We start from the raw sequence: 21252 nt of genomic DNA on the forward strand, positions 1-21252 counted from the left end.
TGGGGGGGACGGGGCAAACGGGGGCACCAAAAACAAACAGTCAAACTATATACAACAAGGGGGGGGGCACGTCCCGGGCCCCTCGCCCCTAGAGCCCAGCACTGGGCGTGCCCCGCCGTGCCTGCAGTCTGGTCCGCGGCTGGGTGGGAGCGGGCTGGACCGGAAGGTATCGGTGCCGGCGAGTCTCAGGTGGCTCCAGGGGTCCCTCGGCGCTGTGGCCCTTGCGGGTGGGTGGTGGGGCGACGGCGGACGGCCCGGCGACGGCTGGAGCAGCTGGTGGTGGGGCTGCAGGAGCGGGCGCGGCGGGCGGTGGCTCGGCCGGTGCGGCATGGGGGGCCAGGTAATCAACCAGCCGGTTAAATGTCTGCATATAGGCCCCCCATGCCTCCTGGCGCCAGGCCAGCGCCCGCTCTGGCAGCTGGAGGTCCGTCGCCGCTGCCGGTAGTAGGCGCGGGGTCCGCCGTCTTGCCCTCCGCGGGGCCGGTCGTTCCTCGGCCGAGGGGCTGCCCTGGAGCGATGGTCCCGGAGGGCTCTCCGGGACAACTGAGGCCTCGCCGGCGCTCTCTTCCGGTCCTTCGGATGGTGCAGGTGCAGGACACGGGAGAGGAGGGGGGAAGAAGAATGGAGACAGGCGTTAGTGTGGGCCCTGAGCTGTGGCCTTTGTCCCCCCCGCCCTGTGCTGCAGGTTCCCCATCCCTGTCCCCGGGAGATGCTGCTGTGATGGATGGGGCTCAGGGGTCCCCCTGCCCTGCACCCCGTCCCCTGGTGGGAGCGACTCTCACTTCACCCCGCAGGGTCTGAGAGCAGGCGAGCTTTCTTAGGCCACAGATGGCCAGTTTCTGGCAGGAGTGACAGCACCAGCTGTCGGAAGAGACAGTCCTTCCAACCCGTCGTGGGGAGAAGACCCCAAGGGGGGCCCCTCTGGGATGCAGCTTTCCCCCTCCTCTGGCTGGCTGCCTACCAGCTCTCCCTTCCCCTAGCCTCTACCTGTGGCCCCCGCCCTTGCCCCCCAATTCCAAGCCAGCTCGGCTCCTCCCTCCTGTTTGTTCAGGGCAGAGGTGTCACCTGCCAGCTGTAGCGCCAGGATCCTCCTTTGGCCCTGGGAGCTCCTCGGCTCTTGTGGCTCATATGTAGCCTGAGTCTCCCTTTGGCACTCCCCGCACTCCATCACATGCTGCTGCTGCAGGGTGTCCCACCCCCTCTGCCCGGGGTCCCCTCGAGGTTCCGCTCCCCCCGTCCCGGGGATGGGGCATGGCACTGTCATGCAGGGTGGCGGGGGCAGGGGCTGATGGCTGCAGTGCTGTGAGGGCCATGGCCCTGGTGTCCTTGGGGCCATGGCCATGTGAGCGTGTGGGGGGCCCTGGACACATCTCTGTTACCCCCGCCCCTGAAGCCCAGGGGTGTCCACCAGAGAGGGGTACCTACCTGTGGGTCCGCTCACACGGTCTGGAGATCCCCGGGGGTCGGAGGCCCTGCTGCTGCTCCGGGATGGCAGGAGGAGGATCTGCAGGCTGGATTCTGCGGAGGAGGAGCCCCCCTCCTCCTCCTCCTTCTCCTGCCGCGATGTCCCGGGGATGGCCTCCGGGGGGGGCCCCCGGGGTGCGGGGCTTGCCTCCGGGTCGGACTCCGGCTGCTGGGGCTCGTCAGCCGAGGTGTCAAGGGTGGCCGGAGGGGAGGAGGTGTGCTGGGGGCCCAGGATGTCCCTGAGCTCCCTGTAAAAGGGGCAAGTGACGGGGGCAGCCCCAGATCGGCTGGCGGCATCCTGGGCCCGGGCATAACCCTGCCGCAGCTCCTTGACCTTACTCCGGACATGGTCCGGAGTGCGGGCAGGGTGACCCCGGGCAGCCAGGCCGTCGGCCAGCTGAGCGAACGCATCCACGTTCCGCCTCTTGCTCCCCATTACCTGGAGCACCTCCTCCTCGCTCCAGAGCCCCAGCAGGTCCCGCAGCTCGGTCTCCGTCCAGGAGGGGCCCCGCTGCCGCTTCCCAGACTGGCAGGTCTTCTGGCTGGGCTGGCTGCCCTGGCTCCCCTTGGGGGGGGTCCCCTGGGGGCGCTGGGGGGGCTGCCGGCTCGCCATTGCCACTGGCTGTCTGGCTGAGGGCTGTGCAGGCTGGCCGCGTGTGCAGGCAGGAGCCTGCACATTGCCTCAGCTTCCTGCACAGGAAGGAAGGGGGAGGGGACCTTTAAGGGGCCGCTCCACACGGCCACCAGTGAGCTGAGGGGCTGGAGAGAGCGTCTCTCAACCCCCCAGCTGATGGCCGCCATGGAGGACCCGGCAATTTCGACGTTGTGGGACGCGGATCGGCTACACTGTCCCTACTTCGACGTTGAACGTCGAAGTAGGGCGCTATTCCGATCCCCTCATGGGGTTAGCGACTTCGACGTCTCGCCGCCTAACGTCGAAGTTAACTTCGAAATTGTGCCCGACGCGTGTAGCCGCAACGGGCACTATTTCGAAGTTAGTGCCGCTACTTCGAAGTAGCGTGCACGTGTAGACACAGCTCAGGTGTGCAGGAGATGGCTCAGGAAAGTTTGAATTTCATTTCCTGTTTGGACAGTACAGTGAGTGGAGCAGGCCACACACCTCAGCAGCACATCTGGCCATGAATTCCCAAGGTTGCAGGCGATCTGCAACCTGGAGCGTGCAGGAGATCCAGGGCCTTATTGCTGTGTATCGGCAGAATTAAGAAGCAGCAAAAGAAATGCAACCAAGATTTCACAGGGCATGGAGGGAGAAGGACAGAGCAGGGATGTCCAGCAGTGCCAATTGAACATGAAGGAGCTCAGGCAGGGGTTCCAGAAAACAAAGGAAGCAAACAGACATGCTGGGTCATCACCACAAACATGCCCCTTTATGAGCAACTGCCTGGGATTCAAGGATGTGTGGGGACCCCAAACAGTCTGTGGATACCTACCCAGAGAGTCCTCTTGCAACACCAGGGAAGACGTGGAGGAAGAGGAGGATGACAGTGGTGAGTGGGAGAACGGAGCAGCTGATCCGAGACACTCAGGAACTTTTTTTAACTTTGGATCTCAATCCCTCCTCTCAGGATATTTCACAGCCGGACCTTCGTGGTGTGGGAAATGTGGCGCTGTCAAAGCAGGTCTCATTTGGTATTGCAGAGCTTCAGGGTACAGGGGGGAGGGGAAGCAATTCATAAAGTTCCATGGAGGTGACCTTACATGTGTGGAAGTTTTGTAGCCGCTGCTGATTGTCCCATACTTGCAGAACAATGCAGGTCTACCAGTCTGAGCTTGTTTCATGGCACCACAACAGCTGCTCCACTGGAAGGTGAAACAGTTTCAAATAAGTTTCAAATTCCCCCTTCTGAGCTAATCTAAATGGCCACTGCACACTCTTGACACAATCTTGCTCTTTTTATCCATTTAGAGTTTAATGAAAATGCTCGCTGATTTCACAAGTAAATGTTAGGTTTCTATTACAAGTATAGTAATGTTTACACTGTTACATAGTGACCAGTATAGTAATGCTTGCATTGTACATTTTTACCTAGTATCCCAGTCCCATGGAGAAACACGTCACAGCTATAAAAACTATGGAAGAGAAAACAGGTAAGCTACAAACTTTTCTATTTGCATATGGTGCTACTTAAATCCTATTTATTCATTATGTCATCATTATTACTATGTTTCAGAAATGCCATGGGCCCTGGATCCCATTATCCCAGGGGCTGTATGAACACAGAACAAAAAGACAGCCTCTACGCCAGAGAGTTTGCAGCTTAAATAAACTCTCTCTTAGATTGTGAGCAACTCAACATGACTTGCCTGTTCTCCTTCTACTGCTAGCTGTCAGTGTATAGGTCCATTCCATTTCTGTAATGACACTTGCAACTTTTGTAGGACCAGTGAATTTTTCCTTTGACTTTTGTGGACCTAAGAAAAGTGATCCAAATCAAGAAATGCTTGGTTTCTTTGGTTGCACCCTCTGTGTGTGATGGGAAGTATAGTTGTCCCATTTTATAGATGGGGGAAACAGAATCACAGAAGGTCAGTGACCTGCCCAGTATCCTAAAAGATAATACGGATGGTAAGAAATTGAAGCCAGATTCTCATCCCAGTTGCTTTGATGGCTGGATCCTCTAAAATAATGTAAAGCATTTGGCTTTCTCCAAATGCCAAACATTTCTGACACTGCCTGGAAAAGGGAGACTTGCGGAGGTAACACAGTTTTGGTGAGACAAATGGGTAGGCAGGCATGGTTTTTTAAGATATTTGTATTTGTAATTTAAGAGATTTGTTGACAGGGCACTGTAAAATAGTCAATTAAGCACAGTGGTGGACATACAATGTGTATATGCTTGGGAAATTTTATTTTAAAAGATGGCAGGGTAAACATGCATATACAAGACCACTTTTGTGCCAAAACAGACAGTGGTTTTTATGCTTTTGGAAATGTACTCATTTTGGGGTGAGGGAGTGAAGAAAAACTTCACCTTATGGTGCTGTTGTCTACAAGTATTCTGCCTAATAATAATAGAGAGATTTGGAGACTCCTTTTGTATCTTAGATTAGTCTGATACCTTGCTGGGGAAGAGATGTGAACAAAGGAAGTGAGTTTATTTTTACACCCTTTTCAGTTGGATGGGAATATCATGTAGAGTTCAGCTCTCGCTTCATACAGATGACTAGTGATCGTGGTGCCTGAGAGATGTGCCACAGACTTCCTATGTGGCCTTGGGCAAATCATTTACTCTCTCTGTGCCTCAGTTCCCAATCTGTAAAGTGGCCAAGTACCTGAGATAGATATCCAGGATGTGTTTTTAATTCCAGTATTCTGCTTTGTCTGTACGAGTGGTATCACTGCTCTGCCCCTGCACAGAGAGACTAGAATACTGGCCCTGATACCTGCTAACATGTACTGGAGGTCAAAATCATACCTGTAGGCATTAAGCAGTCCTTTTCTTGGAAATACTGTTTCATATGCCATGTAGGCACCTCATATTTAATATGTACCCAATGTACCATTAGGGCCCTTTCCCAGGAAAGCAACTCTCAGATGTTTGAGAGAACATTATTTTGATTAGTGAGAACTCTCTTTTAAACCAGGCTGTCTGCCAGTTGGCCTCTTCTTTTGTAGCATATTGAGGATCTGGTTCATTGAATATTAAAATGCGAAGAGATCCTGAAAGCCAGTCACGTTTTTGGTCATGCTTAATAACTATAATTTGATTTCTTTTTCCTACTAGACAATCTTCATCCTTGTCACTGGGCCCAATTCAATATAAAAATAAATGAGTAGTCTTCCAACCACTTGTGTAGATCTCAACTGCTGTTTAAGAGTGGGGGAGTATATTCTGTGTGCTTGTAGCATGTACTTGAGAATATTAAGTGGAAGAACTGAGTAAGTGAAAGCAGAATTTTTGGTTGGGGCATGGACTGACTGCCAAACAGTTCATACATATTCTGGTTTTTCTCGAGCCCCAGATCCAAGAACAGAGCACCTGTGGAAATGAACAACTTTACTGCTGTGATCCAAATCCAGCTTCGACTTCAGTGCTGTCATGCCCACTCATGTCAGGGCTGAGTTTAGCTGTGTGTGCAATGCTTTCACCCTTACAAGTATTAGTATGAATGTTTGTAAAACTACCATATGTTCCCTAGCTTTAGGGGGTGCTACAGTGCAGTGATGGGCATAGATGCCTTCCTTAGCAGACTGAACCCAGATTGTCGGCATCTTTCTTGTTTACCATGTTGTCTGGCAAAGGAGCAGGAATACTATGATAGCTCTAAATAATAATAATAATAAAAAAGACAGTCTAACCCATTGTTAGTTTCCTAGCCTTCCTGCCTGCAGTTTGATTCTCATGCTAGCATTTCTGATACTTTATTTCTATTAATGAAAGGCAACATTTGCCATGGTAGCTCTTCAGTATGTCTTATTTATTCATTTTCTTTATTATCAGATTTGTCCACAGGGATTACTTACAGAAGGAGAATTGCAACATGTCAGAATGTAATTCCAGAAATATTAAGAAAGGTAATTACTTTAAATCTAGGTTTAGCTTGGCTTTGGATTATGTTGATATTTTTAAAGTGATACTTAAAAAAAAAAAATCCAGCAATAATCATGATACAGGTTCCTGTTGCAATTTGCATGAAAAGATCAGATTTCCCATTAACTGTTTAAACCAGAAGAAAGATAAAACTTTGTATTTGAAAAATAATGAAAAGGTTCTATATAAAGGAATCTTGCATTTCCTTTTGAAGGACAAAATTGCCATCTTGTCATCTCCCATATCTTATGCTGTGCATCTCTTCTGTACCTGTAAAATAGCCAAGATGAAGCCTATAACAATTTAAAATGGTTTTCTCTTACTGAAACCTCTGAAAGCAAGCTGCTCTCCTTTTATAGGAGCAAATTATTGGAAAACCTTGGAATAGATCTGTGTGTAGTTGTTGTTAAAGTTTTTTTTTTTTGCGTAATTATATGTGTTTTATAAAATGTATGCAATTGCCATTTGTAGTGTGAACTGAGGGTTTTAAAACTGAGGGTTTTAAATAAATGCTATTCCAAACTTTAGATTTTGCAAAACCTCTTCAGTGTTGTCAGCCCTTTTGTGATATGTTTGTTTTGGATAAAGCTCCAGCTTCCAGAGTCCTGTAATTACTTGAAACTGTTAACTTTTGTTTCTAGCCTTCTTGGTAGAAGGGAGATTCTTGAAAATATGACTCAGGTGCACTTTGGAGGCTCAGAAATCAAAACACAAGTAAAAATAACCCCCCAATTATTACCTTAGAGACTCTCCTATGGGGGATTTTTGGATGCCGGGGGGGAAGATTGTGCAAATATTTTCAGTGCTTCAGATAAGCAATACTGAAATGCTGCCAAGGATTTTAATTTAAATGCCATTTAAAAACTGTGGGGGAGGAGTGGGGTAAGGGTGGGGAATGAACATGGAGTGTTTTTGTGATCCTAAAGTGTTGTGTGGTTGAGTTAGTTAGTGAAACTGTTTCATGGACTGTTTTCATGGTCATAACTGAAAGAAATGCAAAGTAAACAAAAGAGCATGACAAGTGAGAAGTTCGTTATCTTTAAAAGAACCCTTTGGATCACAGACACTTGACACAAATCAAAACCAACATTTATAACCTGGGAGTTCCACTTCCAGGCATCCCAAGAAATATTCTGTTTAGAAAATGCATTGTGAGTGGGAGAACAGATGCTGCAAATTCCACGTAGGTGAGCTAAGGAATATTTTATTATGCTGCGATGATGAGAGAGCTGTCACTTGAATTTACAAGTAGCACTGATGTAGTGGTGTCATCAGTCCCAGGATATTTGAGAGATGAGGTGCGTGAGGTAATATCTTTTTATTGGACCATCCACTTCTGTTTTGAGAGAGATGTGTTTTCAGGCTACAGACAGCTCTTCCTGTCTAGCACTAAAACTTGCCTCTCTCATCCACAGGAATAACTTCAAAAATAGATGTTACCTCTGTCATCTTGTTCAGTTAAATTTCAGTTGATGAAAAAATAGCTTTTAATTTTATTACCCACTTGCAATATTTTAGTTAGTACACTGCACAGAAAATATTTCATTGCATTATATCTGTGCACTGATTATATCCTCCATATGTTGGATCTTGTATAACAAAAAACTGCTGTGTTCATTTTGACACAGCAGTGTTTTGTTATACATTTATGCATATTACATCTGTGTGTTTGAAAAGTAAACTTCCATGTACTGGACAGAATGTAAAATGATCCAGGGGCCCTTACCCTAGTATGCCCTTCGTGTGCTGTCCCTGGGTAGATGGGAGAGAGCAGAATAAAAGAATTCTAGAAGCAACAGGTCTGGGTGTAGAGGAATTCTCCTAATGCAGGAGTGGAGAAAGATAGTCATAAGCTGTTTTCTAATGATCCTCTGAAACTCCACGGTAGAGAACACACCTGGGCAGGAGGAATGCAGACAACTCCTAGCTCTGTGGGGATTCTGGACAGTGTGTCCAAAGGCAGCAGGCAACAGTCTGCTGTAACTTAAGTAGCTCATCAAGGGTAAGTTACTTCAGGGGCAGCGCAGCCCAATAATAGGAGGGAGCAGAGGTAGAAAGTTTATGTTGCACATCTTAGTTTGTAGCTGATGGTGCTTTGCAAACACCAGTCTGTAAATGGGCCCTGTTAGAATCTATCATTTCAAACAGGCCATAACCAGTTAGAAATGAAACATGATCATTCATCTAGCAGTCAAGAAATGTGCCTTGGAGCTGAGCAGTTTGCATAAATCTTTGAACATTTGCGTGACCTTGTTAAGGTCCATGTGTATTGTTAGGGACTGGCTGCAGCTGATGTGCCTTCTTTCTCAACTGTTAATCCTCTGCTTTAGCATATAAGGATACACATAAATACAATATGAAAGTGTTTGTCTTGAAATTTGAAAGTAATGGTCCTTATGCTTGACAGGTTAGTGTCTTGAAAGTGTCTGACATCTACTTAGAGGAAGAATCTTGGCTAAATATGCAAGAAAGAAATATGGTTATGAAGTCTCACTGCCTTACCTGGACACAATATGCATCTCTAAGTGAAGAATCTGTCTTCAGGGAAAGCCTGGAAAATCCAAATTGGTAAGGGCTACTGCCTGCATGTGAATACTGTTTTGGGTACGTGTATCTATATAATGGAATGTCTCTTCTACCCAGTTCAGGGCAGGGGACGGCAACCAAAAGAGCAAAAGGAGCCAATGAGTTGTTTGTTGTTGGGCTTTTAGACATTCGCTGTTTATTGAAAATAATCAGGAGGTTTTTTTTTTTTTAACTTTGCAGTTATAGGCTACGTCTACACGTGCAGCCAACATCGAAATAGTCTATTTCGATGAATAACGTCTACACGTCCTCCAGGGCCGACAACGTCGATGTTCAACTTCAACGTTGCTCAGCCCAACATCGAAATAGGCGCAGCAAGGGAACGTCTACACGTCAAAGTAGCACACATCGAAATAGGGATGCCAGGCACAGCTGCAGACAGGGTCACGGGGCAGACTCAACAGCCAGCCGCTCCCTTAAAGGGCCCCTCCCAGACACAGTTGCACTAAACAACACAAGATACACAGAGCTGACAACTGGTTGCAGACCCTGTGCCTGCAGCATAGATCCCCAGCTGCCGCAGAAGCAGCCAGAAGCCCTGGGCTAAGGGCTGCTGCCCACGGTGACCATAGAGCCCCGCAGGGGCTGGAGAGAGAGCATCTCTCAACCCCCCAGCTGATGGCCGCCATGGAGGACCCAGCAATTTCGACGTTGCGGGACGCGGATCGTCTACACAGTCCCTACTTCGACGTTGAAAACTTCGACGTTAGGCGGCGAGACGTCGAAGTCGCTAACCTCATGAGGAGATAGGAATAGCGCCCTACTTCGACGTTCAACGTCGAAGTAGGGACCGTGTAGACGATCCGCGTCCCGCAACGTCAAAATTGCTGGGTCCTCCATGGCGGCCATCAGCTGTGGGGTTGAGAGATGCTCTCTCTCCAGCCCCTGCGGGGCTCTATGGTCACCGTGGGCAGCAGCCCTTAGCCCAGGGCTTCTGGCTGCTGCTGCGGCAGCTGGGGATCTATGCTGCAGGCACAGGGTCTGCAACCTGTTGTCAGCTCTGTGTATCTTGTGTTGTTTAGTGCAACTGTGTCTGGGAGGGGCCCTTTAAGGGAGCGGCTGGCTGTTGAGTCCGCCCTGTGACCGCGTCTACATGCGTCGGGCGCTATTTCAAAGTTGGTGCCGCTACTTCGAAGTAGCGTGCACGTGTAGACGCAGCTATAGTGTCCTTAAAGAGCTGCAGGTTGCAGACCAGTTGCTAAGAGTCATGTGGGCTTAAATTATTCTCTCTTTGCCTTCTGAGCTGGTAACTAGAGATGGCCCCAAACTCTAAATGAAATCTTTGCGTCCAGCTCCCTTGGGTGGCCGAAGGGAGAAGGGGAGGAGTCTGCATGCTGCTCTGCCCCTCTATCCACATGTGATTCTCCCATTAGCTGGGTCTAGGCAGGGGACAAGAGTGTGATTCAGGAATACCCAGCAGGCTGCTTTCAGTGGGTGACATGGCGCATGCTTCTTCCTTACTACTCAACCGCCTTCTCCTCATGTTCCTCACATGTCTGTGCTCGATCTGTGGGGGATGTCCTGCAGCAAACCACAGTCTGTCGTCCCATGGCCAGAACCCCGGAGTTAGGTGTGCGTATCCCCATCTCCAAGTGCTGGGGATGAGGCCGCATCTCCATCCCATGTCACCGCATCTCACTCTGTCCCTCACACCTATCCATCCCAGCACTGTACCCCTTATGTCATACTCCCTCTCAGATCTGCCCCCCGATACAGCCCTGTTCACTTCCATGCATGGCTGGACTCTCATTATGTTGCTATGCACACCCCTGTGCCAGTGTTCCCTCTGACTTTTCCATCCATGTGTGGGGCATGTGTGTCTGTGTACCGCAGGTAGAAACAGTGGCTGCTGGCTGTGGGTGTTCTGCTAATCAGCTGGATGGCACCTGAATCTGTCCTGGGTGGCTGCCTGAGGGAACCCTGCCTTTGCCCCTATATGCTCATGTACCTTTAGCCTTCTGCTTCCCCTGGCACCTTCATACATCCCACATATCCCCACACACATTCTCCTTTCTCCTTCACTGCCGCCCTTTCATCCTCACCCTGCTTTCATCCTTGGGCTCTTTTCTTCCCTTCTTCTTTCTTCTCTCCTCCCCTCCTTTCCCATCCATCTTACCTCTCCCTTCCCTTCTGAGCTGAGTGACTTAGGCAGCCCCTGGAAAAAGTGTCTGTGTAGGCAAGTATATGCACGCATGCATTGCATGTGTGTAAGAGACTGTGGCTTCCTCTAGGGAGGTGTCTGTATTATGTGTGTGTATCTGTGTGAATAAAATTTCCAGCCTAACTCTGACTCTTGTTCCTTTTGCTGTGGTGTCTTGTGCACAAAATATTGATATGATATGAGATATATTCTTTTTATAATGAGTTTTGAAAAGAGAAGGAAATTCAAAAAAAAAGGAAGTATTATTTCTGAAAAAATGAATGTCATTGACTAATAATGGCTGAAGAGCCAATGTATCATACATTTCTCCCCACCTTTGTTAGGCTACATTATACATTCTTTATTGCAGACCCTTTTATGTGTATGTCCTACTCCTACCACACTAGAGCCCTGATATTAGTTGGGGACTGTGAGGCCTTGAAACTAGAGGCCAAAGGTGAAGAAGTACTTCATTTTCAACTTTGTGCATTGGTTTCTCATAAGCCACAAACAGAATAGGCAAGCCCGAATGATGACAGCTGCACTTTGCTGCCATAGGGTATTTTGTAGAAATCAGGGCCGGAGATCTTTAAGTTTAACAATTCCCATTCAGTGAAATAGAAAAATCTAATGGCAAGATCTTATCTGGATGAGTTTCAGCACTGTAAAGGATGGGTGTGGTGGAAATTGCATATGAATAAGCGGAGAACTTATGCAAAGGAAATGAAACACTTTTAATGATGTGCTTAATATACAGTAAACCCTCAATTTAACAGACCCCGATATATTGGATGCTGTTTGCCAGACCTGCCCCCCCAAAATAAATGCCGGAGACTCACCGGAGCTGCCCCTGGGACTGGAAGAGCTGTTGGAATGGCTGGGGCTGAAGGCGCCAGAGGAGCTAGGGGGCAGGTGCTGTGTCAGGGTTCAGGAGCTCTCCTCCTCCTCCAGCCCCGTGTGCATGGAGCATGTTGGTGCCTGGCTGCTGCTGTCTATAATAGCACTGAGCAGCAGCCATGGTGTTGGAGGCTGCTGCCCACAGACCGGATGGGGGCAGCCACACTCCACCTTTGCGTGCTTGGAAGCGGCAGCTGGAGGAGCTGCAGCACTGAGAGCTGCAGGAGATGGAAGGAGCCCAGCCAGCATTCAGCTCCTCTCCTGGTGATTGGGAGAGGGAGATGGAGGTGTGAAGGGAAGAGGTGGGGCAGAGGACAGGAGTGAGTGATGGGCTGGGAAGGTCAGTGCATCATCATACAGTATAACCATTCGGCTATAATGGACTTTTGGCATTAACGGACCCTGCTTCCCTCCATTAGTCGTTTAAATCGAGGATTTACTGGACACTCTGAAATGCATATTCAGCGCTTCATTAGCATGCGGGCGGCCGCGGCGCTTCGAAATTGACGCGGCTTGCCGCCGCACATCTCGTCCAGACGGGGCTCCTTTTCGAAAGGACCCCTCCTACTTCGAAGTCCCCTTTATTATTGGGGAGTAAGGGGACTTCGAAGTAGGCGGGGTCCTTTCGAAAAGGAGCCCCGTCTGGACGAGACGCGCGGCGGCAAGCTGCGTCAATTTCGAAGCGCTGCGGCCGCCCGCATGCTAATGAAGCGCTGAATATGCATTTCAGCGCTTCATTAGTAAACTTCGAAATGGCCATTTGCATGGCCATTTCGAAGTTTGGGGCTTGTGTAGACACGGCCTGCCTCTGCAAATTTCCACTACCTGCATCTGACGAAGTGGGTCTTTGCCTGCGAAAGCTTATGCTCATACATTTCTGTTAGTCTATAAGGTGCCACAGGACCCCTCGTTGCTTTTGCAGACCGAGACTAACGCGGCTACCCCTCTGATACTTACTAGCTGTTTGCTTAGCACTAGTATTTAGCTTTAGAGCAAACATGTCTGAGACCTGAGGTTATGTACAATCTCCTCTGCTTCCGAGTCATAAGACAGCTTTCCAGCCTCGAGTAAAGCAGAATTGGGGTTAACGTGGACTACATGTCATGTCTTCATTTTTTATACCTACCACTTAAATGTGCCTTTTGCTATGTGGAGGTTCTAGCCCAACATGTAATCAAAGGTTATCAGCCACACTGGTAAGTACCTGCTTGATTTCATCTGGGAAATATGGAATGTACACAAAATGTTACTCTTTTTATACCTTGCTCACAGACAGAAAAAAACCCCCAACCTCCTCTTTTATAGCTATCCTGTCTAATATTTTAAGACCCGATAGGTGGGTAGCTTTTTTTCTGGAGGAGCCATTTCTTGGCGGGAGGTCCAAGGATTGCACGGTTGCTTGGAAATACTCAATGAACACAATTTTGAACCACAGAATTTTGCTAGAGGGCTATACTAAAATTTGAAATTGGCATCTTTGTATTATTCTGTATTCTGGGCTTACATATCGAACTTTCTGTCAATGGCCCACACTTTTCTTAGTTAGGTTTGCTTACAGTGAAATGGACATTCTGATGAATGGACTTACTAAAGTCATGGTACTTTCCACAAGTACTTCAGAATCCCCTGAAATGCTGTGCTGTGTCTCACTTTTTGAGGAATGTGTCTTCTTCTCCACTGTCTCTTTCAAGTTTTGGAGGAGATCTGGCTCTCCTTTGTCCAGTAGTGAAATGAAACCAAAAGACGGGAGTACAACATAGCTCTAGTCCTCTGCATTCTGAAGTCTCAGATGGTTGCATGTGTTCCCTTTTCCCCACGTCCCATTTTAACCAATAAACACTAAACTCTAAAGATGAATCTTACAGGTTAACATTGACTCCCACTGCACTTTTCACTCCTTCCCTCCAAGCTCTGGGAGGGAGTTTGCAGTAGCCTGGAGCCCCTTCCTGCACCCAGAGTCTCTCCCAGAGTTTGCACTCTGAGTGGAGGAGGGAGCTCCGGGATGTGGCAGCATGTTGGGTGCAGGATAGGATGAGGAGTGTGGGCTCTGGGAAGGACTGTGGGTTGGCGTTGGATGGGGACACAGAATGCAGCCAGGAGGGGCTTATTACAGGTGGCTCCCAGTCAGCAGTGCGATGGTGGCCACCAGTAATGTAATCTCCTCCCCCCCGCCCACTCTCCAACAGGCTGAGGTAGAGCTGGGCCAACTCCTTCGGTCCCACCCCTCCCTGGCTGCGTCATTCTGCTCCCTCCCCAGCCACTATGGTGAATGTGTGTGTGTAGCAGGGGGAGGCAGACACTTTTTGCATGTGCCAGGGTCCCCCAGCTAGTACCCCAGGCCACCCAGTGACTCTCGCTATGCCAGCTGCTGGCTGGCTCCTTGCCTCTCCTACCTATGGTGTTTTTGGGGGGGCATGTGCCTCCTGTTTTCCCTATGTTTTTCCCCAGCAGACAATGGAAGCTGCTTGGACAATACTGGGGGCAGGGGTCTATCTCACCCTAGCAGCAGCATGGGGCCAAGTAGAGGCAGCCTACTAGAGGATCATGATTTAGTGGCAGCGGCTTCAGGATCTAGGCCACAGCAAGGTCCCCAGCCCCTCCTGCTGCACTGCAGCAGGGCTTCAAGCCCCAGGACCCCTTGTCACACTGGCTCCCCAGCCCTGCTGGCCTGCCCAGTTGCTGTCCACTAGTCTTAGCAGGGCTGCCAGCCATGAGCTCAGCTGATGTCTCCCTTGCCACTGGCCTGGCTGGGCTCCCAGCCACCAGCCCTCCACCAGGACGCTTCTGTATGTTACATTTGGTGGGGACTGCTCTTGTTGGAGTACCAGACTTGATGGATGAGTGCTCTGAGATCAGCTGATCACATTAAAGCAGACACGATAAAACAACTGCCAGTGGATCAATCTCTGCAGTGCCAGTCCATCATGTAGTGAGTACAAGCCCTAAATCTCTTGTCTTGAGTAGGTCTGCTGTGGATTTATACCAAAATAAATGAGATATGGCTGAGATCAAGATGACTTATTGTTTGGATTAAAATAGTGCCAAAGAGCTCCAGTCTGGGATCAAGATCTTTGTGCAGTATGCTTTAAGAACACAGGTGCAAAAGACAGTCCCTCCCTGAGGAGCTTACAGTCTAGATAGAATCTGCCTAGCTTAAAAAAGAGGAGTTCAACCTAGAACAGGTTCAAAGAAGAGCTCCTGGGAAGATCTGAGAAATGGGGAGTCTATATAACAAGAGGAAACGTAAGGAGTTTTGGCTTATTTACCCTAATAACAAAGAGGGCATTGGAGGAAGGCAGGAATATGATTAGTGCTCTGGTGTATTCAGCGAGCACAGCACCAGAGAGGTAGGAGGTTTATTTAAGGCCAATGTTGGCACAGAACAAATGGGCATACACTGGCTATCAGGGAGTTCAGGACTGAAATTTGATGAAGGCTTCTAAGCATCAGAGTGAAAATCTGGAACAGCCTTCCAAGGAGAATAGTGGGGGCAGCCCCCCAAAATTGGTGTAAAACACAGCTTGATAAGTTTATGGTGCGATTGCTTACAAGGACATATGGCCCATCTGCAAAACTGCTGATAGGAAATATCTCTGGTTGTTGGGGATGGAGAGAGTTCTTTCTTCATGGGTTCCTTTCCAGGAAGAAAAAGCAATACACCACATTGTTTGCAGGTAGAGCGTGGAAACTGGCATATGTGTGCACACACACCTGTACCTGGTGCCAGGTTACTGGTGCTCATGCCAGTCTAGTGACCAATTAGGCTGGGCATGAGGAAGGATCTGGGTTCTCTCAGTTGTGGTCCCATGCTTTGAAGTCGTATTCTGCTATAGTGCATAGTACATTAACATGGGGTGAGTTGGTAGAAATAGGTACACTCCCTCAGCCATAGGTTAGGGTCTATTATAGGCAGGGCTGTCCTAATGTGGGGGGCCTAGAGCAACCTGCCCCCTACTTCTTCCCCATGCCACAGGCTCTACCTTTTCCCCAGTCCACTCCCACCCTGATTCCCTCCCTGACCAGCCTGGTGGTGGTAGCAGCGGGTGGCTGCCTGGCCTGGGCTTTGTCTCTCCTTTCCACCTGCTCCACTCACCATGTGGTGTGAGTGACAGCTTGCCCTGCTCTGCTCCACCATGCTGTTCCAGCCCGCTGAGTGCTGCTTCTCCATGGGTGGCTGGGAGTGGAGGCTGGCTCCCACGGCTGTGGAGAAGCCGGGCTCCGCAAGCCAAGTGGCCACATCAGCATGGAGCAGGCGGCTGCTTGGGCCACGTGGTGAATGCAGGGGTTGCAGGGTGAGGCAACTCCCTGCTGCTGCCTCCACTTGCTGCCCCCATCCGCCCCCATCACCTCACTTTGCCCTAGGTAATCCTTCCACCTCTTATCCATAGGATTTCTGGGGCGGCCGCCATGAGGCCCCCCAAAGTGAGGGGCCAGGCACAGCCATCCCACTTCGTCCTGTGGGTGCGATGGCTCTGATTACAGGAGTGAGTGGGTGAGGTTCTGTGACCTGTGTCCAGGAGGTCCAAAGTAGATCATGATGATCCCTTCTGGCCTTAGAGTCTGATTCTTTGAGTGTTTTTTAAACTTTATAGCTGCGTCTACACGTGCACGCTACTTCGAAGTAGCGGCAGTAACTTCGAAATAGCGCCCGTCACGTCTACACGTGTTGGGCGCTATTTCGAAGTTGAAATCGACGTTAGGCGGCGAGACGTCGAAGTCGCTAACCCCATGAGGGGATGGGAATAGCGCCCTACTTCGACGTTCAACATCGAAGTAGGGACGTGTAGACGATCCGCGTCCCGCAACATCGAAATAGCGGGGTCCTCCATGGCGGCCATCAGCTGGGGGGTTGAGAGATACTCTCTCTCCAGCCCTTGCGGGGCTCTGTGGTCCCCGTGGGCAGCAGCCCTTAGCCCAGGGCTTCTGGCTGCTGCTGCTGCAGCTGGGGGTCCGTGCTGCATATACAGGGTCTGCAACTAGTTGTTGGCTCTGTGTATCTTGCACTGTTTAATGAAAGTGTGTCTGGGAGGGGCCCTTTAAGGGAGCGACTTGCTGTTGAGTCCGCCCCGTGACCCTGTCTGCAGCTGTGCCTGGCTCCCTTATTTCGATGTGTGCTACTTTGGCGTGTAGACGTTCCCTCGCTGTGCCTATTTCGATGTTGGGCTGAGCAACGTCGAAGTTGAACATCGACGTTGCCAGCCCTGGAGGACGTGTAGACGTTATTCATCGAAATAGCCTATTTCGATGTCGCAACATCGAAATAAGCTATTTCGAAGTTGGGTGCACGTGTAGACGTAGCCTATATATCTTATCTCATGGGCGATAAGGAAGTTCTAGCCTCGTTTTACAGGTTGGCAAGTGAAGCATAAAGAGATTCCTGTCTGACCTTGGACAAGGCAAAGTATGTAATGGAGCTGGGAATAGAGCCCAGACCTTCCTGAGTCTTAGCATTGTCCTTCCTCTCCAAAACAAAGGTGATGTTTCTGTTCAGATACACACGGTTACAGTTCTGTGAAGTGTTGCATATTTTTCTTTTCTTGTGAAATAAACTCCTGTTTGGAGGAACTCACTAGGGCCCTGAGTTTGGAAAGCTTTTAACACCTATTGGGCACCACTGTAAGTAGCTAATGCAGCATTTGAAATGGCATGATCAGGCAAATGGGTGATAGGTTGTGAAATTACGTGGTTTGAATTACTACAGGTTCAACCCATGGGAACCAGTGACTCTGAAAAACACTTGGGCGTTGTGGTGGATAGCTGCCCAAATATGAGCTTCCAGTAGGACCTTATAGCCAGAAGGGCTAATGCAGTAATGAGTTACATAAACAGGGGACTCTTGAGTGAGTGTAGAGAGAGAAAATTTGGCATTGCTGGAGTGTGATTTCTGGTGCCCACAGTTCAAGAAGGATGCTAGAAAATTGGTGAGGACTCTGAGAAGAGCCATAAACCTGATGAAAATCAGGCTTGCAGTGATTGAGGTCAGGTCTATTGAGCTTAACAAAGAATCATAGAATCATAGAACACTAGGACTGGAAGGGACCTCAAGAGGCCATCGAGTCCAACCCCCTGCCCCAATGGCAGGACCAAGTACTATCTAAACCATCCCTGATAGCCATCTATCTAACCTGTTCTTAAACATCGCCAGCAATGGAGATTCAACAACCTCCCTTGGCAATTTATTCCACTGTTTGACAGCCCTGACAGTTAGGAACTTTTTCGTAAAGTCCAACCTAAACCTCCCTTGCTGCAGTTTAAGCTCGTTGCCTCTTGTTCTATCCTCAGAGGCCAAGAAGAACAACTGCTCTCCTTCCTCCTTATGACTCCCTTTTAGATGCCTGAAAACCGCTATCATGTGTCCCCTCAATCTTCTCTTTTCCAAACTAAACAAGCCCAACTCTTTTGACTTTTTTCATAGGTCACATTCTCTAGACCTTGAATCATTCTTGTCGCTCTTTTCTGGACCCTCTCTAGTTTCTCCACATCTTTTTTGAAGTGCAGTGCCCAGAACTGGACACAATACTGCAGCTGAAGCCTAACCAGCGCAGAGTAGAGCAGAAGAATGACTTCTGGTGTCTTGTTCACAACACACCTGTTAATGCATCCCAGAATCATGTTTGCTTTTTTTGCAACAGCATCACACTGTTGACTCATATTTAGTTTGTGGTCCACTATAATCCCTAGATCTTTTTGCTGTAGTCATTCCTAGACAGTCTCTCCCCATTCTGTATGTGCGAAACTGATTGTTCCTTCCCAAGTGGAGCACTTTGCATTTGTCCTTATTAAACTTCTTCCTGTTTACCTCAGACCATTTCTCCAATTTATCCAGATCATTTTGAATTATGACCCTATCCTCCAAAGCAGTTGCAACCCCTCCCAACTTGGTATCATCTGCAAACTTAATAAGTGTACTTTCTATGCCAATATCTAAATCATTGATGAAGACATTGAACAGAACCGGTCCTAACACAGACCCCTGTGGAACCCCACTTGTTATACTTTTCCAGCAGGATTGAGAGCCATTAAGAACTAGTCTCTGGGTACACTTATCCAGCCAGTTATGACCCAGCTTATAGTAACCTCATCTAAATTGTATTTGCCTAGTTTTTTTTATAAGAATATCATGAGAGACTGTATCAAATGCTTTACTAAAGTCTAGGTATACCACATCTACCGCTTCTCCCCTATCCACAAGGCTCGTTATCCTATCAAAAGAGAAGGATAAGGGGTTACCTCTCCACATTCCAGAAGTACCAACACGGAGGAAACAAATATTTGATAGTCTAGGGGAGAAAGGTATAAAACAACTGAACAGCTGGAAATTAAAACATGACAAATTCAGACTGGAAATAAGGTATAAATTTATAATCTTGAGTAATGTGTATGTTGTAGTAAATTTACCAAGGATCATTTGGATTCTCCATTACTGGCAACTTGCAGATCAAGATTGGATGTTTTTTCTCTTTGGTAGGAATTATTTTTGGGGAAGGTCTGTGGCCTCTGCTAAGCAGGAGTCAGACCATAAGATCACAATGGTCCTTTTTGTTTTGGAATTAGAGTGATGCAGCACAGGCAGGACAAAAATTATAAGGGCTATTAGTCCTTGTGCTTGAGGTGACATGTTGGTAAGCAGCTGGATTCAGGAAGTAATTTCTCCAGTGTTACCATGTTACTCAATTGACCGGGTCGCCCAACCCCGACTATTTGCAAGCACCTACTGTATGCTATGGTCAGAGAGAGGATGGGGATGGTCTGGTTTGTTACAGTATGGCTGTTTGTATGTTCCTAAAGCAAAGTGTTGTTAGGCTTTGAGATGTTTTGTATTCTAGCTAATCAATCAAGGACACCTCTTATCTGGTGAACTTTGCAATGTTCAGATTTCACAACTTTCATTTCCCTGCTACCTCTCAGTCCCTGCCCACCCTGAATTTTAAAATACTCAGGCATCTGTTTTTGACAGACTGTTTAAAAGCTGTCCTTGTTACAGATGTGGGGCTGTTTGTGTGTGAAATTACACTTTGCAGAAGTGCTGCACTGAAGTTGCAGAGCCACCCCTCTTGTCTACATTCCAAGCAGAGAATTTATGCAGGTCCATAAATACTGGAAATTTAAGACAGCACAAATACTCTGACCATCTATCCCTGCTTTTAAGAGTTCTGCCTGTTTCCAGAATGTGGAAGGATTTTTAAAAGAGGAGCTAGGGCCTGAACCCCCACAAAACAACCTTTATTTGCTATTCGGCTTTGAAAAAGAGTACCTGAAACCTCTCAGCTGAATCTTACTGGGATTATTTGACCCAGAAAGGACTGGAGAATTACACTTGTTCCATTAATATGTGCATGTTTGCAACTTGTTTTTAAAGCTCCCCTTATTCTCACTTTAAACCAATTTTTACTGAAAGATTATTGGGTTTTACAAAAATTGTAGCTCATTTTATTTCCAAATTTCACCCTATTGTGTCATTCAAATTTTATTTACGTGCACACTAAACTAGTTTTATTAGGAAAAATACAATACATTGCATGAGGTGATGTATTATGATGACACAATACTCTGTGTGTTTATGTAAAGCTGCCTTTTGAAGACTATTACTCTAGGTTAGAAGACACAATAAGCGAACAGGTCCGAGTGTGAGAAGTTTGTACACATGTGAGCATACTTTGGAATCTAATGCCCATCACGTACGCATTTCAAGCTGTTAGCAGATGACAGTTTAAAAAATTTGACACACCAAAATTGGAAGAAAATGGAAATCTGTATTGCAATAGAAATAGTCAAGACTTTAAAAAAAACAAAACAAAACAGAAAACAGGAGAAAGGGGAGAAGCTGACTAGCTGCACTGCAAGCAGTGTGGCTCAATTATTAAATGTAAATACTTAGAGGTTAGTCGTTGCAAGTGTACAAACAGCTTATTCAAATAAAACTTTGTTGAGGATTGGAGGTGTATTATTTTCTTAAATTCCAAGGTGGCACTATGGTTTGAGGTATGTTTTAGCTCTGTAACAAACCACACATTAACGCTTTGAGCTCTGTTAATCCAGAGACTGAAAACCGCCCCCCCGCACCTCGCCCGGGCCCCCATGTAGTTCCATCCACCAAAATAAACCCCAGTATTTACTTGGGAAAAATGTAAATTTTTTATACTGATTTTTCACTTGTTTTTTGTCATTGTGGTAATAAACACTGATATGGTACTGAGGGGAAATTAAGTAAAATAAGACCTGAACATGAAGTAATCTGAACACACTTCATGAAACCACAGCTTTATGTAAGTATTTCTATTGTCTTGGTGATTCTACTTTATGAACAGAGAGAGAGGTTTATAAATATTGTGCAGTTTGTGTCCCTACGCTTTAACAATTCTGATGTGATGTGTTAAATGAGGCTGCTAATTCTATAAGGTACCAAATTCAATATTACACCAAGGTCTTTCATCTCAAAATGCTGCATAAAACTTGCGTACAACAGCACAGCTGTTGCTAGAAGATGGTAATGCTCTTGTGCAGACCAGCAACAGTGGGAAGGGAAGTCTTGCTCCATTTATTACTTATGTTTAGCTAAGGGTTCCTTGTGCCCTTCAATGTCTATGCAGGACCTTGTTTTACTGAGTGCTT

At 47.8% G+C, this 21252-nt stretch overlaps 1 protein-coding gene across 3 annotated transcripts in view; it reads left to right on the top strand.

Moving 5' to 3' along the window:
* The window catches only part of PRELID2 (PRELI domain containing 2), a 56603-nt gene that overhangs the window by 17097 nt on the left and 18254 nt on the right, over positions 1-21252 (top strand). For 2 of the 3 annotated variants that reach the window (XM_075009874.1, XM_075009876.1), the window contains exons 1-4: positions 2379-2972; positions 3516-3573; positions 5928-6001; positions 8425-8585. In XM_075009874.1, the coding sequence (XP_074865975.1) occupies positions 2880-2972; positions 3516-3573; positions 5928-6001; positions 8425-8585 (386 nt within the window). In that variant the 5' untranslated portion in view covers positions 2379-2879. Of the gene's footprint in view, positions 1-2378; positions 2973-3515; positions 3574-5927; positions 6002-8424; positions 8586-21252 lie in introns of those variants that run through there. The other variant, XM_075009875.1, reaches the window with a different exon arrangement.

This window comes from Carettochelys insculpta, chromosome 15, assembly GCF_033958435.1.
Source record: "Carettochelys insculpta isolate YL-2023 chromosome 15, ASM3395843v1, whole genome shotgun sequence".
NCBI classification, from domain to species: domain Eukaryota; kingdom Metazoa; phylum Chordata; order Testudines; family Carettochelyidae; genus Carettochelys; species Carettochelys insculpta.